General features: G+C 35.5%; 1 protein-coding gene across 1 annotated transcript in view; it reads left to right on the top strand.

Moving 5' to 3' along the window:
- The first annotated feature begins 8 nt into the window (after window positions 1–8).
- TRMT11 (tRNA methyltransferase 11 homolog) overlaps window positions 9–18857 on the top strand; it is a 206884-nt gene continuing 188035 nt past the window's right edge. Inside the window, exons 1-4 of the mRNA XM_053710715.1 lie at window positions 9–125; window positions 3850–3915; window positions 4724–4797; window positions 12840–12921. Of these exons, the coding sequence (XP_053566690.1) occupies window positions 42–125; window positions 3850–3915; window positions 4724–4797; window positions 12840–12921 (306 nt within the window). The 5' untranslated portion in view covers window positions 9–41. The remainder of the gene's footprint in view (window positions 126–3849; window positions 3916–4723; window positions 4798–12839; window positions 12922–18857) is intronic.

Here is an 18857-nt window from a genome sequence, read left to right as displayed (position 1 = left end):
AGCTGGTAAATCACGCCTCCCTGAGCACGTCACAGAGCAACATGGCGCTGTCCTGCAGGAGTGGTGCTGCCATGAAGAAGTACCTGCTGCTCTTGGCTCAGGAGAACTGCGAGTTTCGCCTACCGGTGAGAGCTTGGGCACAGGCATGGTTTTGGGTCAGGCAGCGCAGGTTATACTGAGATGACTCACGTGGGGAGGTGATCAGGGCATTACAGACAAATCATATCAGATCTGATGCCAACAGAGGCCGAATCTGTCATTGTGCAGTCGCCTTATTTACTGATACACCTTATGATACACGTTTTTTTTGTTCCCTACAGAGAAAGTGGTATGGAAGTGATGTATAAAATGAAAGGTACAAACAAGTCCCAATTTAAACTTTCGTGATCCCAGCATGTGATTATAAATGACGTCCCATTTACTTCTATTATAAGATGTATTGCTGATTTGGCCCTCCTAGCTGTTTGTACCAAAGCAAAGAGACAGGCTGAAGAGTTGCGTACGTTTGCAGTACCATTTTAGTCTCTCCATCATGGGACCAGCTCACAGGAAGAAGATGCACTTATAGGAATGACTAGAACTATTTACAAAACAGAATTCCCATAGACTTGGGGATCACCATGCTAAACATCTACCCTACGGGATAGGTTTCGGAGTTTTGTTGCTATGGCACTTTTAATTTTCCTCCCTTTAAAGTCTTGGGACACAACATTCTGTAATTTACCATAGTCCATCTTTAGAACACAACTATAATCCCAGTTAATCTCAAAGTTAGAACTAGCTACAATAATTGAAAAGTAAATTTGCCCAACATCTTTGTGATATGTTTTGAGGTTTGTCTCCATGCCTCTTCCCATTAAAGTCTATGGGCATTGCCGTCTGTTATTCACCATTGGTATTCCATAGAATACAGCTGTATTCCCACTTCACCCCCAACTTTTCTCCCCTTTAATTTAATTTTAATTTCGATTTTACCTGCTGGAGTGTATTAAATTGTTTAAAGCAGATCCTTTAGCCTTATTGTGGCATTTGAAATAGCTGATTTAGCCCGTGGTATCCACACACATACTGAAAGTTTCTATTCGTAAAGGGACAGTCAACACCAACATTGTTATATTAATATATATTATAACTTTTAAATCTCTAAATTTCTGCCTGTTTCTAAACCACTACAGACAGCCATCACATGCTTTTTTATTTGCTTTTAACAGGTGACTGCTAGTTCATTTGGGCCATCTAGATAACATTGTGCCCACGCCCGTATAGTTGTGCACAACACAGCACTAATTGGCTAAAATGCAAGTCAATAGATAATAAATAAAAAGTCATGTGATCAGGGGCTGTCAGAAGAGGCTTAGATACAAGGTAATCACAGAGGTAAAACGTATATGAATATAACTGTTAGTTATGCAAAACTGTGGAATGGGTAATAAAGGGATTATCTATCTTTTTAAACAATAAAAAAAAATTAGGGTTGACTGTTCCTTTTAAGTCCAGTTCATTCAAAGGCAATATAAACACAGCCAGTAGAAGAAATTACAGTCACTGTAGGGTGTAGAAGAGATAACTAATACAGGTGGCCCTCGGTTTACAACGGTTCAATTTACACCGTTTCAGAATAACAACCTTTTTTTCCAGTCATGTGACTGCTATTGAAAAGCATTGAGAAGCAGTGCATTTATTAAAATAGCCAGTAGGTGGAGCTGTCCGCTTGTGTTGCAGCAAAGCCAAGCAAGCTGAAATTAATCAGTTTAACCAGACCTGAGCTATCGAGCAGATTTCAAAGAAACAAGATCTTCCTGTCTATAAATCAGTCCAGATTGGAATGCACAGAAAGAACTGTTTGCAGAAAAATGCAAGTGAAGTCTGTTGTGTAATTATTTTATTAGGTTTATAATGCTGTTTAGCAAATGTTTTTGTTCATTTAACTTAGTTTAATTATATATTCTGTGTTGTGTGATTATTGTATTAGGTTTATAATGCTGTTTAGCATTTAAAGTCTTCATTTCAAAGCTTCAAACATAATGTATTATTATGACAATTTTGAGGGGTCTGGAACCTAACTCCCTCACTTCCCATTGACTTACATTATAAACTGTGTTTCAATTTACAACAGTTTCGATTTACAACCATTCCTTCTGGAACCTAACCCCGGCGTAAACTGAGGGCTACCTGTACAATTATAATTTTCTATTGTTCTAAAGTATTGGAGTTTGGTTTACCAACAGATATAAGATAAGGAAGCAAGTGTGTGTACACAAAGGGATAACATAAGATCTTATTTTACATGCAAGCTCAACCCGTTGTAATAGGCTGTGGTTTCTAAGCACAAAACCAGCTATTTCATATACACAAATAAACCTGAAAAATGCAATTCCTCATATACTATTTTATACTCTGCCGCTGATATAACAGGACATTGAAAATACATCAAGGGGAAACAATTTTACAGTATAATGTCCATTTAAGATCAGTTAGAACCTACTACTGTATTTGGGGAGCATGCCTACTAAACATAAGCGTGGTTCATGTCAAGGGTTTGTCTCTTCTTTTAATTTCCCTCACATTAAATTCTATGGGCATTCTATTCTGTTATTCCATAGAGTTAAAACCTATTATTGTACTTGCAGAGCACATGTGCTTTGCTTTAATGCTTTTTTTCCCCCATGCCACTTTTAATTTAACTTGCATTAAAGGTGCGTTGTACTCTAAAACAAAAGTATACTATTTAAAGTATTACATGTTGGTAAACTTTGCAATATGCATGCATTACACATTTTGCAGCTAAAGCTCCTAAAACTGAGAAAAAACTTGCTGTTTTTTTAGTGCTTATGTATATGTATATAATACTTATAACAGAGCTTGGTGTTTTCCCATAGCCGTGGAGTCAACATGACTATTGAATGTGAAAAACGTTAAAGGGACATGAAACCCAACATTTGTCTTTTAGGATTTAGAGTATAAAATGTTGAATAACTGTCCAATTGATTTCATTCTCTTGATATATCTTTTGTTGAATAACAGATGGGTATGCTCAGGAGTGTGCACTGGTTGTGGAGCACTTTATGACAGCTGTTTTGCACTGATACTTTTAACAATGTTATACATTTGCAAGAGCAGTAGATGGCAGCAGTGTTTTCATAAACCTGCCATATAGTGCTCCACACGTGTGCCTATGTATGCTTTTAAACAAAGAATACCACAAGAATAAAGCATATACAACTCCAATGATGTCCACAGTACCTAAAGCTTCTTATAAATGCTTTAATAAAGCAGTAAAAACAGCGACATTTAGGGTTAAAACCCCTTAATCATGCTAACGTTCACATACAAACTTCAAGGCTTATTTTTCGCGCTAAAGACCTTTGGCTCTGTACATACTCCATCTTGTGGACATTTTCTGAAATTGCATCTATAACATATTCTTAAAGATACAGCTCTTCTATCCATTTACTGAAAATTTGAATATTACAACCACTGGATACTTTCAAATCTATTTTCAGTAGGAACTGTGAGTTGAGGATAAAAGCCTTGAAGTTTGTATGTGAACAGCATGATTAAGGGTTTTTAACCCAGAGACGTTGCTGTTTTTACTGTCTTTAATAAAGCATTTATAATAAGTTTGGGTGCTGTGGACGTCATTGGAGTTTTATATGCTGCAGGGACTTGGCACAGTGTCTCTATTCCTTACATGCACCTCTCAGTAGTGCTGTTTCTCCATTTGTTAATTTGCTACTAGAATAAAGCAAATAATAGAAGTAAATATGAAACTTTTTTATTTTACTTTTATCTTTTTTTAAAATGGGTGGACATATTAATAATTACCCTAATTTTTTTTTTTTTCTCCAGGAAATAAAATCCCTTCTCTCACTTTATGGTGGACATTTCAATAATCTTCAAGATGTGCATGCAAAGGTAAAGGACAATATATAAATTGTTTACATTTGTACATGATATCTCCATTTACCTTGCTGATATCGCATGACTAATCACGTCACTGGTAATTGCATATGCTATCACGTTACCCTTTTTAATTTTTTTTTTTTTTTTAGATATGAATTAAATAGATCTAAGGATTCTGAGTACAACCAATTGTGTTTTTTGTGTGACAGTGTCAGAAATATTACAATTCAGTTAAATATTATATTTACTTGAATACAGTATGTAAATCTCATATGGAGACTATATTGCATACATTTGAATAAGAAAAAAAAAGTCTTGAAGGATTTATTTACCACCACCACCACTATTATTTTCAGACCTGCAGATAAAGGTGGGGCCATTGTCATTTTGGATTATGAAATTATTGACAAAACGCATTACTTTAGGTTTCATAGGAATACATATATGGGAATCCAACTATAAAAAAAAAAGTTTGATATATTATTGCAAATGGCGTTGATTGTAGCGTATTTGTAGAATACATAAAATAGTTTTTGCAACCTGTTGTTGTCTTTACTGTAAAAGCCTGATACTTTAACCTCTTAAGGACATATGACGGAATTTTTCCGTCATAAAACAATTGAGCAAACTGAAAGCTGTGTCTTTAAAGGGTTAATATATAATATTTATTTGGTTGTAAACATTGTCTAATAGTTAACATCACAGTGTTATTTTCATGGAACGTTAGCACTTTTTAAAGTCCCTTTCTGCAAAAAGTGTTGCCTAACTATATATCATATCTTTAATCATTCTGTTTTGTGGGCCTTTTTTTTTTTCTCAGTCACCTTTTTGTATACTTCACATCCCTTCAGAAGAACTTGCAAGAAAACTGATGAAGAGAACTGTGTGTGCAAAGTAAGGCTGGGGCTGTTTATTCTAACTGACAGTTTTGTTTACCTGTATAGGTGCTCCATTTTAGCAGCTACAGCAAAGAAGTATACATTATATTAGTGTCTTTATTAAAATATCACTAGAAGATCTCTGATGCAGCAGCTGCAAACAACAGAAGGTTGTATATTGTTTGAAATCTGATAATTCCTGATTGCTCTCAAAGGCCTTAAATAGTCTTGGAGCACACACAATGTGTATCCTATATTCAAAGGCATGTTTAAAGCTTTATAACATTTGATTTTTTTAAATGTAATTATTTTATTATGTAACCAATAACAAACACAGGGGTCTATCACTATGCTTTAGAAAAGTTTAATTACTTTGACAATTCACTATTTAATTGTTCCCCATGGCTTATTATGCCAGCTGCAGCATATAAAATGTATGAGAAATTGCTCATTTATGGTTCTTTTTGCAGAATAAATTGCTGGATTTACTCTTTGAAACCACGGCCCATAAAAATAGGCTTGGCTTGCTGACAGATCAGATCTCGTTATTTAATCATTCAAATGCTTCCCTTTCTTATCTCTATCTCTGTACAATACATAGAAAGAACTATTGAAAATGGACATTTTTAGAGCTTTATCTCTTCCACCTCCGACTGTAAAAGTAATTTGGTCTGGGCTGTGTTTACATAGTTTCTCAATAGCCTATACCGAGGTATAGAAACTTTCAGTATAGGTAGGGATACTACAGGCTAAATCAGCTATTTCAAATGCCAATATAAAGGCAGAGGAGCTATTTGTAAGCAATTTAAGACATGCCAGTAGGTAAAATGGATCATTGGGAACAAATTAAAGGAGAGAGATGTTTTTGGTAAACTACCTTTTAAGCTTTTCTAAAGGCTTGTGATCAACCCCAGAATGTATAATCTCTGAGGAAGTGCATCCAATAACTTAAGGAATGTGTATATAACAAAAAACTAAAGGTGACACAAAACAGTTTAATCCCTTCCCTACGTTAGGACGTTCCATGCACGTGATTTCAATTTGTTTACATCGGAACGCCACGTTGGAGACTCTTTTTCACGCTGCAGTGTGAGGGCCCCCAGCATCCTGGTTGACACTTCTCATCCCCACTGCAGAATTAGATGCGCATGATGAGCCCTTTTCATCATGTGTATCTAAGAGGGACGTAGAATATACCAACAATCCTAAGTTTAAAGGGATATGAAACCCAAATTTTTTTGTTTCGTGATTCAGATAGAATATGTGATTTTAAGCAACTTTCCAATTTACTCCTATTATCAATTTTGCTTTGTTCTCTTGCTATCTTTATTTGATCTACAGTAGGAGACAAGAAGGCGCCAAAATAGGGTAATATCGCCACTACACAACGGTATGCTATGGTGACAGACGCAATCGCAACACTTACAAACAAAGCAGCACTACGATATGCCTGAACAAGCAGACCGGGACCTCACAGTCGCCCGGAAGACCAAACACTGGCGAACGGGAAACCTCCGGCAATCACGTGGTTCGTCTGGCCAATCAGGGTCCGATAGACACACACACCTTACTCCAATCTTTACGGAGGAGACAGAGTGTTCTGTAGTAACGATAGGCAGGAGACCCAAAGCACTATAGACACTCGATATTAATGTGTGATGTTTGAGGAAAAGGAGGAGATCCACTCCAGCGAGGTACAATAAAATTTTTTTTTTATTAAAATGTCCTTAAAATCAGCAACGCGTTTCTCGGCTACACAGAGCCGTTTCATCAGGCTGTAATACATTTTTTAACAATCCTGCTGCTTAAGTACCTTTTCTCACCAATCGCAACACTTCTCACTTTACACACCTTTCTTAGGGAGGTTACATCCAATTGATGTAATGCATGTATTCGCGGTATTTGGCTATTAACATTGTATCCTCATCTTATTCAAATTACTATTTGTTTGAATCGTTACTTATTGAAATAAGCAGATTTTTGTTCTATTATAAACTCACCTCTGTTAAATCGTTACTAAATAATACAAACTGCATTTTATAACATTTCACCAAATATTTCATTATTTACTCTAGTGCTGAGACACCAATATTGTTATTAGTAAACCAATTCATGAGTTAGATATATATTATATTAGTGATATGTAAATCGCATAACCTAAATTTATATGCAGTATAATAGCCCTATATATCTATATACACAACATTAATCATAAAATTATTTTATAAATGAAAACACCTAAAATGGTGATCAAAGATAATTTCATAATTTACCCTTCTAAAACCTATCAATATTATATATACAAAAAATGAGATATAAATACACAAACTCTCAAATACACAAACGCTATATCTACTCTCAATACATGAAGTCACAGAACAATTGTATTACTTGCGGTTTCAAGTTAGATTCTAAAAGATCCTATAAATTTCATGTGTGATTCTAAAAGATCACCTATTAGGTTCTTTAGGATATGGATAATCGTTTTATGCTTTCTATAGTCTTTGTAAAAAGACATTAGATTCATTGGACTATGTGTCAGTCTTTTTACTACTAAATCACACTTACATTGACCTTGTCCTAATCAATTTTTAACAATAAGAATAATAAATAAATATAAAATCTAAAAATAAAAAGAAATAAATATTAATATAATATAAATGAAAATCAAAGCCTAACCTATTATATTATATTCTAATCCATAAAACCAGACTTGTAGTCATGTTATGTCCTATTGACATTCCAAAAATATTTACCAATTCATTAGTTATCCCTATATGTTATATAATTATTTTATTTTATTGTTTTATTATTTTATTTTATTTGAAAGCTGCAAGGTCGATGTTCATATTGAGACCTAGGGGATGTAAAGTTTGTAGTCTGTAAATCCAGAAGGTCTCTCTCTGTCTAAGTCTAAAAAAACGGTTGTAGAAGTCTGATTTGGGGATATGTTCTATTGTTGTAATTTTTAGACAGCGTGAATTCCCATTATGTTTCACATTACAGTGTCTAGATACACTGTGTAATTTTATAATTGTTTTTAATATTACGGGAATATTCCGACCATCTCACGCTCAAACGTCTACAGGTTCGTCCTATGTATTGATACCCACAAACACAGGATAACATATATATTATATAATTGGATGCACAGGTCATTCGACTACTCATTCTAAATGTTTTGGAAGTAACATTAGATTGGAATGTGTTAACATTATTGGTTATATGGTCACACATCTTGCATTTTTTGTTGTTACATTTAAAACTACCTTTTCTTAATGGTTTACATGTAATGTTTTTATTTTTAGAGTTATTTACACTTTCCCCATTTGTTTTAGTTTTATTTGTCATAGGGTTAACCTTATTTTTAACTATTTTACTAGGTGCCAAAATCCTTTTTAAATTTGGTGCCTTTTTAAACACGACTGTTGGTTTTGTGTCTAATAATTGGCTCAATATTGGATCCTTCATAAGAATTTTCCAGTGTTTGTTGATACTCTGATCATATTATAATTGCAGTTGTATTCTGTAATGCAGTGTTTTTCAACCAGTGTGCCGTGAGAGATCCTCAGGTGTGCCGCGGCAGACTGACAACAATGTGACATATTTTTAAAATTTTGCTTGTTTTTTTTATTCTGGGCCTTTTTTTTTTTAAGTGAGATGATGACTGATGGGGGGACTTTTCCCAGTGCGGGGGTGTCCCTCTTTCAAATTTTGAAATATTGGGAGGTATGTGACAGGCTCATCAGGCATCATTTACAACCATGAAATATTGACATTCATTCACAGACAATGATTATGATTGTTTGTGAATGAATGTCAATATGTCATGTATAGTTTGTAGGAGGCATGGCATGACAGCACAGTACACAGTGTGTGTGTGTATGTATGTATGTTTGTTTGAGTGTGTATATGTGTGTGTGTGTATATGTGTGTGTGTGTGTGTATATATATATATATATATATATATATATATATATATATATATATATATATATATATATATATATATATATATATACTGTATTAAGCTACAATGTGTTATTTTGTAAGGTTTTGGGATGGTGTGCCGCAGGATTTTTTAATGTAAAAAAGTGTGCCACGGCAAAAAAAAGGTTGAAAATCACTGCTGTAATGAACATGACCTGATTCTTGGTGTTCTCCTCAGATAGATTATGGTTTCGCTTTTTATGAAAATATAGATTTCTATCATCATTTTTAGCTCTCTCATACCCACTATTGATGATATGTGCAGGGTACCTTTTCTCTCTGAATCTATTTTTAAGGATTTTGCTCTGTGACTCGTAGTCCAATAAACTACTACAATTTCTACGGATATGCTTGAATTGCCCATAAGGCACATTTGTCTTCCATGGAGATGATGATTGCTCCTAAAGTCAAGGTAACTATTGCAGTCGACTTGCTTGAAATGAGTACTAGTAATAATCCTATCATTATCAAAGCATAAATTTAAATCCAAAAATACCACATTATTACTATCTATTGTGCTGGTAAATTTCAAACCTCTATTGTTATTGTTAAGATGTTTAACAAAATTGTCAGCTGATAGTTTGTCACCTTTCAAATCGTCTATGAAGCGGCCATAGTATACCAGGTTCGCCCCAAAGTCGGAGTCATAGATATATTGCTGTTCGAATGACCCCATAAATAAATTTGCATAACTTGGGGCGAACCTGGTACCCATGGCCGCCCCTCTTACTTGAAGATAATACTCATCTTGAAAAATGAAGTAATTATGATATAAAATAAATGATATTAATGTTAGAATAAAATCTTTTTGGGTATCTGGTAAATAAATATCTGTTTCCAAAAACCCTGATATGGCCTGAATACCTAGATTATGTGGGATGTTGGAATAGAGTGCTTGAACATTGCACGTGATCCAAAATAGAACACAAATCTGCTTATTTCAATAAGTAACAATTCAAACAAATAGTAATTTGAATAAGATGAGGATACAATGTTAATAGCCAAATACCGCGAATACATGTATTACATCAATTGGATGTAACCTCCCTAAGAAAGGTGTGTAAAGTGAGAAGTGTTGTGATTGGTGAGAGGAGGTACTTAAGCAGCAGGATTGTTAGCCGAGAAACGCGTTGCTAATTTTAAGGACGTTTTTAATAAATTTGTTTTTTATTGTACCTCGCTGGAGTGGATCTCCTCCTTTTCCTCAAACATCACACATTAATATCGGGTGTGTATAGTGCTTTGGGTCTCCTGCCTATCGTTACTACAGAACACTCCGTAAAGATTGGAGTAAGGTGTGTGTGTCTATCGGACCCTGATTGGCCAGACGAACCACGTGATTGCCGGAGGTTTGCCGTTCGCCAGTGTTTGGTCTTCCAGGCGACTGTGAGGTCCCGGTCTGCTTGTTCAGGCACATCGTAGTGCTGCTTCGTTTGTAAGTATTGCGTCTGTCACCATAGCATACCATTGTGTAGTGACGATATTACCCTATTTTGGAGCCTTCTTGTCTCCTACTGTAGATCGAATCTTTGTTCCTGAACATATTGGAAGAGCTGCCACGACTTTGGACTATTTTACTTCACATATTCTTCCTTGAGCGCACCTCATTAGGGGGTTTAAAACCCTGGATTTGTATCTTTATTTGAAAAGCAGGAATGTAGCCACCAATCGGCAAGCACTACCCAGGGTGCTGAACCAAAAATGGGCCGGCTCATAAGCTTTACATTCCTACTTTTTCAAATAAAGATACTAAGAGAACGCAGAAAAATTGATAATAGGAGTAAATTAGAAAGTTGCTTAAAAATGCATGCTCTATCTGAATCATGAAAGAAACAACTTGGGTTTCATATCCCTTTTAAAGAAATTATTTATTGGCATAAAGAAATCTCAAACTGTTCCACACTCCTAAAGCTGTTTTTTATTTTGTAACCATCATCTTTAAACATAAATGTGAGTGCTTTTAGTTTGCCGAAATACCTAAATATGGGAATAAGCCTCAGTAAATTAAGAAAAACATTTAATATTGTGTTTGTTTCTATAGCATACAGCTTAGGAGCCATTGTTTCTTAAATATTTCAAGCATACATATTTTTAGTTCTATATTTTGTATCCGTTTACCTTCCCAAAACATCGAACTATAGAATTCGACACCAATAAGACTTACTAACTGAATATCAGAAGAATTTTTTTTATTATTTTTGTATCCCCCCCCCAAATAAGTAGGAATAAAATATCAAATTTTTACATAAAATTAAATTTAATTGAGTGAAAGCCCACTTTTAACCATGTATGACAATACTAGCCCTGTCCAAATTGACTTGGCATAGCAACAAAATAATGACAAAAAAAACACCAAACATAAACAAAGAGTTCTATATAGAATGTTACATTTCTTTATTTTTATACCTGTGAATTTTTTTTATTGCTGAAACAAAGAAGGATCTATGAGTCCTTACATGCAATGCAACATAATGAGGCTAGAGGTCGCTGTCAGATTGTTAGTACTATGAGGATCACTTGAGCTATGATGACTAGAAATTCCTTATTTAAAGGGACAGTCTAGTATAAATTAAACTTTCATTATTCAGATAGGACTTTTAATTTTAATCAACTTTCCAATTTACTTTTATCATCAAATTTGCTTTTTTCTCTTGGTATTCTTAGTTTAAACTAAACATAGGTAGGCTCATATGCTAATTTCTAAGCCTTTGAGGGCTGCCTCTTATCACAGGCTTTTTAAATCTCTTTTCAACACAAAGAGACAGAAAGTACACGTGGGCCAGGGGGTTATTTAAGATTTAGCACAAACCAATGCTAAATTTAAGACAATAAATAATAAACAGTCACAGTCATGTGATCAGGGGGCTGGAAGAAAGTTCCTAGATACAAGGTAATCACAGAGGTAAAAAGTATATTAATATAACTGTTGGTTGTGCAAAACTGGGGAATGGGTAATAAAGGGATTATCTATTTTTTAAATCAATAACAATTCTGTGGTAGACTGTCCCTTTAAATAGTGAAACCCCTTTCAAATGATGTGCTTCTTTAGAGTAACAAAAATTCACAAATAGGGTACATTTTACAAAGGGTTTGTCATTGTCATGACAATCACATGGCAGAGGGACACAAGACCATTTGGACTTGGGTCTCATCGTGCCCCACTGTGTATTGTGGGGGACAACAGAGGGAATACACCTGATTAAGTTGCTGAGGTGATCACCTGATAGCCGCTTGAGCATGAACTTTGAAAAGGGGGTCTCACCTATTTTAAAAAAAATGAGCTCACTTGCTCAATTGTAAAGCATACATGGTGTGTTAGAATCCCTCTTTAGAGTCAAGAATTGACTGCAATTTCAACTGTTAAATAGTTATACAGAGGGATTTTGCATGTGTCTCATATTGTTTAGGGGAGGACCTATGTAGTAATATTTTATTTAAGGGTAACATTAATTTTTTTGCATAAAAAATATTAATACATTGAAAAGTAGATATGTCTGGAGGGTACAAATCTGGTGGTTATTATTAGTATTGTTATTATTTTTTTTATTGATTAGAAAAATGCAACAAGTAAATTAACTTGAGCAAAAAAGATAAACCCAAATTTTTTCTTTCATGATTCAGATAGAGCATGCAATTTTAAGCAACTTTCTAATTTACTCCTATTGTCAATTTTTCTTTGTTCTCTTGCTATCTTTATTTTAAAAGCAGGAATGTAAATCTTAGCAGCCAGGCCATTTTAGGTTCAGCACCATAGATAGCGCTTGCTTATTGGAGGCTTACATTTATCCACCAATAAGCAAGCATAACACAGGTTCTCCAACAAAAATGAGCCGGCTTCTAAGCTTTACATTACTGCTTTTTAATAAAGATAGCAAGAGAACGAAGAAAAATTGATAATAGGAGTAAATTAGAAAGTTGCTTAACATTGCATGCTGTGTTGTACTGAACTAAGTAAAGTCCTAATTTTTCTTTCAATTGAATGCCATTTTTGTTTTCTATTGACACTGAATAAATACAATTTTAAAAACAAACACATGAAGTGACCTATCTCTGTTTTTTGGTTATCAGGTCCGTTTTTGAGTTGTGGGGACATGGGAGATGCTCTGAAGAGCTGCAACAATCGCTTCAAAGTTATCCACAGGAAAAAATGGTATTATACATAACTGTTTTTAAAGCACTACTGTTTCACCTACAGCTTAATGGGACAGTGAACTCTAAAAAAATAAATAAAAAAAAATCATATACAAGAGGACTAATTAGCATTGTAAAGGGGTTTATAGTAAAATAAAATTGTACTCTAATTCGTTCCCATTCTCGAGCTGTACTTAAACAATGTTTTTAAGCCTTTTGCAGGAGTTAAACATATATAGCTGCAAGGTCGATAGTGATAAAGTTACATGTTAATGAATTAGATGATGTTTTTTTCTCAGTATAAAAATAAAGTTGTTTATTTTGATTTAAAGAACTTAGTGATGGTAAACTTTAGCTAATCAAATGCCATAAATCTAATCTTTGCCATTAAAAAATTATATGCGTACCCTTTTATTTTTTTATTCTATACGAGAAAAGGGTTAAATCTGTTCCTATAGTAATGCTTCTGTTACAATGTTATGCCGGCCCACTGGGATGAACTCCCTTTTTTTTTATGACAATTCCAATGAACATCCAATTAGTGTGTGTGTGTCATATGACACTCTTGAAGTCCAGCCCTTTGGAAGCCTGGGCAGAAAGTAGGTGGGACTGCTCTCTGTTTCACAGCCCAGGCAAAAGAGTAAATGAAGGGTGGCAGAGGAACAGAAGATACCAAGTAGGATTATAAATCTTTTTTATTATAAAATATAAACACATTTAAAAAAAAAAAAAAAAAAAAAATGGTGTGGTTTTGCTTGTACACTAATATATTTTTCCGTGCAACATTCTGAAATATACCATCACTTTAAAGACTTATTGCTCAGTAGCAAATAAGTGGAACTCTCTCTACTTTATTGGTTGATAGTGGCACACCTCACAAGCATAACAACAAACATTTTTTTCACTGTACAGGAAAATTTATTTTATATAAAAAAGCAAAACTATTTAAATAGATGCAACAAAGAAAAAATAGTTTGTGTCCCTTTAAAGGGACATGGAGCCAAAAAATGTTTTCTTTCATGATTCAGATAGACTATACTATTTAAAACAACTTTCCAATTTACTTCTATTATCAAATTTACTTTTGGTATTCTTTGTTGAAGGAGCAGCAATGCACCACTGGGAGCTAGCTGAGCAAACCAGGTGAACCAATGACATGAGGCATATATATATGCAGCTAGCCTACCTAATGTTTTTCAACAAAGGATACCAAGAGAACAAAACACTTAGGGACAGATTATGAGTGGAGTGCAAATTAACGCTTCAATTAACCTTTCTGCACTTGATGGATTGCGCTCATATTACGAGTTGAAAATAAACTTTCTTTCATGTAATTAGCAAGAGTCCATGAGCTAGTGACGTATGGGATATACATTCCTACCAGGAGGGGCAAAGTTTCCCAAACCTCAAAATGCCTATAAATACACCCCTCACCACACCCACAAATCAGTTTTACAAACTTTGCCTCCTATGGAGGTGGTGAAGTAAGTTTGTGCTAGATTCTACGTTGATATGCGCTCCGCAGCAGGTTGGAGCCCGGTTTTCCTCTCAGCGTGCAGTGAATGTCAGAGGGATGTGAGGAATTCAATGATCTCCTTCTACGGGGTCTATTTCATAGGTTCTCTGTTATCGGTCGTAGAGATTCATCTCTTACCTCCCTTTTCAGATCGACGATATACTCTTATATATACCATTACCTCTACTGATTCTCGTTTCAGTACTGGTTTGGCTGTCTACTACATGTAGATGAGTGTCCTGGGGTAAGTAAGTCTTATTTTCTGTGACACTCTAAGCTATGGTTGGGCACTTTATAAAAAAGTTCTAAATATATGTATTCAAACATTTATTTGCCTTGACTCAGGATGTTCAACATTCCTTATTTCAGACAGTCAGTTTCATATTTGGGATAATGCATATGAATAAATCATTTTTTTCTTACCTTAAAATTTGACTTTTTCCCTGTGGGCTGTTAGGCTCTCGGGGGCTGAAAATGCTTCATTTTATTGCGTCATTCTTGGTGCGGACTTTTTTGGCGCAAATTTTTTTTTCTGTTTCCTGCGTCATACGTGTCGCCGGAAGTTGCGTCATTTTTGACGTTCTTTTGCGCCAAAAGTGTCGGCGTTCCGGATGTGGCGTCATTTTTGGCGCCAAATAATGTGGGCGTCATTTTTGGCACCAAAAAAATATGGGCGTCACTATTGTCTCCACATTATTTAAGTCTCATTATTTATTGCTTCTGGTTGCTAGAAGCTTGTTCACTGGCATTTTTTCCCATTCCTGAAACTGTCATTTAAGGAATTTGATCAATTTTGCTTTATATGTTGTTTTTTCTATTACATATTGCAAGATGTCCCACGTTGAAACTGAGTCAGAAGATACTTCTGGAAAATCGCTGCCTGGTGCTGGAGCTACCAAAGCTAAGTGTATCTGCTGTAAACTTATGGTATCTGTTCCTCCAGCTGTTGTTTGTACTGTTTGTCATGACAAACTTGCTAATGCAGATAATATTTCCTTTAGTACTGTTACATTACCTGTTGCTGTTCCGTCAACATCTAATGCTCAGAGTGTTCCTGATAACATAAGAGATTTTGTTTCTAAATCCATTAAGAAGGCTATGTCTGTTATTCCTCATTCTAGTAAACGTAAAAAGTATTTTAAAACTTCTCATTTTTCAGATGAATTTTTAAATGAACATCATCATTCTGATTCTGATAATGGTTCTTCTGGTTCAGAGGATTCTGTCTCAGAGGTTGATGCTGATAAATCTTCATATTTATTTAAAATGGAATTTATTCGTTCTTTACTTAAAGAAGTCTTAATTGCATTAGAAATTGAGGATTCTGGTCCTCTTGATACTAAATCTAAACGTTTAGATAAGGTTTTTAAATCTCCTGTAGTTATTCCAGAAGTTTTTCCTGTCCCTGGTGCTATTTCTGAAGTAATTTCCAGGGAATGGAATAATTTGGGTAATTCATTTACTCCTTCTAAACGTTTTAAGCAATTATATCCTGTGCCATCTGACAGATTAGAGTTTTGGGACAAAATCCCTAAGGTTGATGGGGCTGTCTCTACTCTTGCTAAGCGTACTACTATTCCTACGGCAGATGGTACTTCCTTTAAGGATCCTTTAGATAGGAAAATTGAATCCTTTCTAAGAAAAGCTTACTTGTGCTCAGGTAATCTTCTTAGACCTGCTATATCTTTAGCAGATGTTGCTGCAGCTTCAACTTTTTGGTTAGAAGCTTTAGCTCAACAAGTAACAGATCATAATTCTCATAACATTATTATTATTCTTCAACATGCTAATAATTTTATTTGTGATGCCATCTTTGATATCATTAGAGTTGATGTCAGGTATATGTCTCTAGCTATTTTAGCTAGAAGAGCTTTATGGCTTAAAACTTGGAATGCTGATATGTCTTCTAAGTCTACTCTGCTTTCCCTTTCTTTCCAGGGTAATAAATTGTTTGGTTCTCAGTTGGATTCTATTATCTCAACTTTTACTGGAGGGAAAGGAACTTTTTTACCACAGGATAAAAAAATCTAAAGGTAAATTTAGGTCTAATAATCGTTTTCGTTCCTTTCGTCACAACAAGGAACAAAAACCTGATCCTTCATCCTCAGGAGCGGTATCAGTTTGGAAACCATCTCCAGTCTGGAATAAATCCAAGCCTTTTAGAAAATCAAAGCCAGCTCCTAAGTCCACATGAAGGTGCGGCCCTCATTCCAGCTCAGCTGGTAGGGGGCCCAGAGACAGAACTTTTTTTCACTTTCTGCGATGAGATTTTCTTTGTGAAATTTTTTCTGCAGGTAATTTTTAAATTAAATTGTAAATTTGTCATTTACACTAAAGCACCAGATCCATTGCAATGTGATGGTTAACTGGATAATAAAGCAATATTTTAAGTTTTATAATCTAGTGCAGTAGTTGAAAATTGCATTGCATATTAGCTACAGACAAAAAAAGGAATTGTAAAATGTTTCTTGAATTAATTTGTTTCCTTTTCTCTTAGTTTAACATAGAAATGTAGTAATAAAAAGGTGCATTGCTCATACGAACATCTTACATTCAGAAAAAAACAGCTTGCAGACTGAAAAGCTAGGGAACAAGCTTGCAAAAATTTCAGAGCCAGACAACAATCAATGCACTGCTGTTTTGCAGCACTACTGCATATTTGATTGATGTCTTCAAACAGTACTTTGCTCTGGATGCACTGTGTTAAGGAAAACTTATACAATGCAGCCAGAGAACAGCTCTGTTTTAAAAGAACAGCCTAATGTGGAGAAGCGCTGAAAAGTGCTAACAGCTCCTGTTCTTTCTGCAGACATGCTGCATTTTCTGCGATGACATCTCAGATCACTCTATGTTCTGCCTTGGGGGTAGGGGGCAGATTACGTTTTTTCAAAGAAATTTGGATCAATTCCGTTCACAATCTTTGGATTCAGAACATTGTTTCAGAAGGGTACAGAATTGGCTTCAAGATAAGGCCTCCTGCAAAGAGATTTTTTCTTTCCCGTGTCCCAGTAAACCCAGCGAAGGCTCAAGCATTTCTGAAATGTTTCAGATCTAGAGTTGGCTGGAGTAATTATGCCAGTTCCAGTTCTGGAACAGGGACTGGGGTTTTATTCAAATCTCTTCATTGTACCAAAGAAGGAGAATTCCTTCAGACCAGTTCTGGATCTAAAAATATTGAATCGTTATTTAAGGATACCAACATTCAAAATGGTAACTGAAAGGACTATCCTGCCTTTTGTTCAGCAAGGGCATTATATGTCTACAATAGATTTACAGGATGCATATCTGCATATTCCGATTCATCCAGATCACTATCAGTTTCTGAGATTCTCTTTCCTAGACAAGCATTACCAGTTTGTGGCTCTGCCGTTTGGCCTAGCTACAGCTCCAAGAATTTTTACAAAGGTTCTCGGTGCCCTTCTGTCTGTAATCAGAGAACCGGGTATTGTGGTATTTCCTTATTTGGACAATATCTTGGTACTTGCTCAGTCTTCACATTTAGCAGAATCTCATACGAATCGACTTGTGTTGTTTCTTCAACATCATGGTTGGAGGATCAATTTACCAAAAAGTTCATTGATTCCTCAGACACAGGTAACCTTTTTAGGTTTCCAGATAGATTCAGTGTCCATGACTCTATCTTTGACAGACAAGAGACGTCTAAAATTGATATCAGCTTGTCGAAACCTTCAGTCACAATCATTCCCCTCGGTAGCCTTATGCATGGAAATTCTAGGTCTTATGACTGCTGCATCGGACGCAATCCCCTTTGCTCGTTTTCACATGCGGCCTCTTCAGCTCTGTATGCTGAACCAGTGGTGCAGGGATTACACAAAGATATCTCAATTAATATCTTTAAAACGGATTGTACGACACTCTCTGACGTGGTGGATAGATCACCATCGTTTAGTTCAGGGGGCTTCTTTTGTTCTTCCGACCTGGACTGTAATTTCAACAGATGCAAGTCTTACAGGTTGGGGAGCTGTGTGGGGGTCTCTGACAGCACAAGGGGTTTGGGAATCTCAGGAGGTGAGATTACCGATCAATATTTTGGAACTCCGTGCAATTTTCAGAGCTCTTCAGTCTTGGCCTCTTCTAAAGAGAGAATCATTCATTTGTTTTCAGACAGACAATGTCACAACTGTGGCATACATCAATCATCAAGGAGGGACTCACAGTCCTCTGGCTATGAAAGAAGTATCTCGAATTCTGGTATGGGCGTAATCCATCTCCTGTCTAGTTTCTGCGGTTCATATCCCAGGTATAGACAATTGGGAAGCGGATTATCTCAGTCGCCAAACGTTACATCCGGGCGAATGGTCTCTTCACCCAGAGGTATTTCTTCAGATTGTTCAAATGTGGGAACTTCCAGAAATAGATTTGATGGCTTCTCATCTAAACAAGAAACTTCCCAGGTATCTGTCCAGATCCAGGGATCC

The sequence above is a fragment of the Bombina bombina genome, chromosome 4, assembly GCF_027579735.1.
Source record: "Bombina bombina isolate aBomBom1 chromosome 4, aBomBom1.pri, whole genome shotgun sequence".
NCBI classification, from domain to species: Eukaryota; Metazoa; Chordata; class Amphibia; order Anura; family Bombinatoridae; genus Bombina; species Bombina bombina.
The sequence above is the reverse complement of the archived record's forward strand: the minus strand, read 5'-3'. Positions and strand labels throughout refer to the sequence as shown.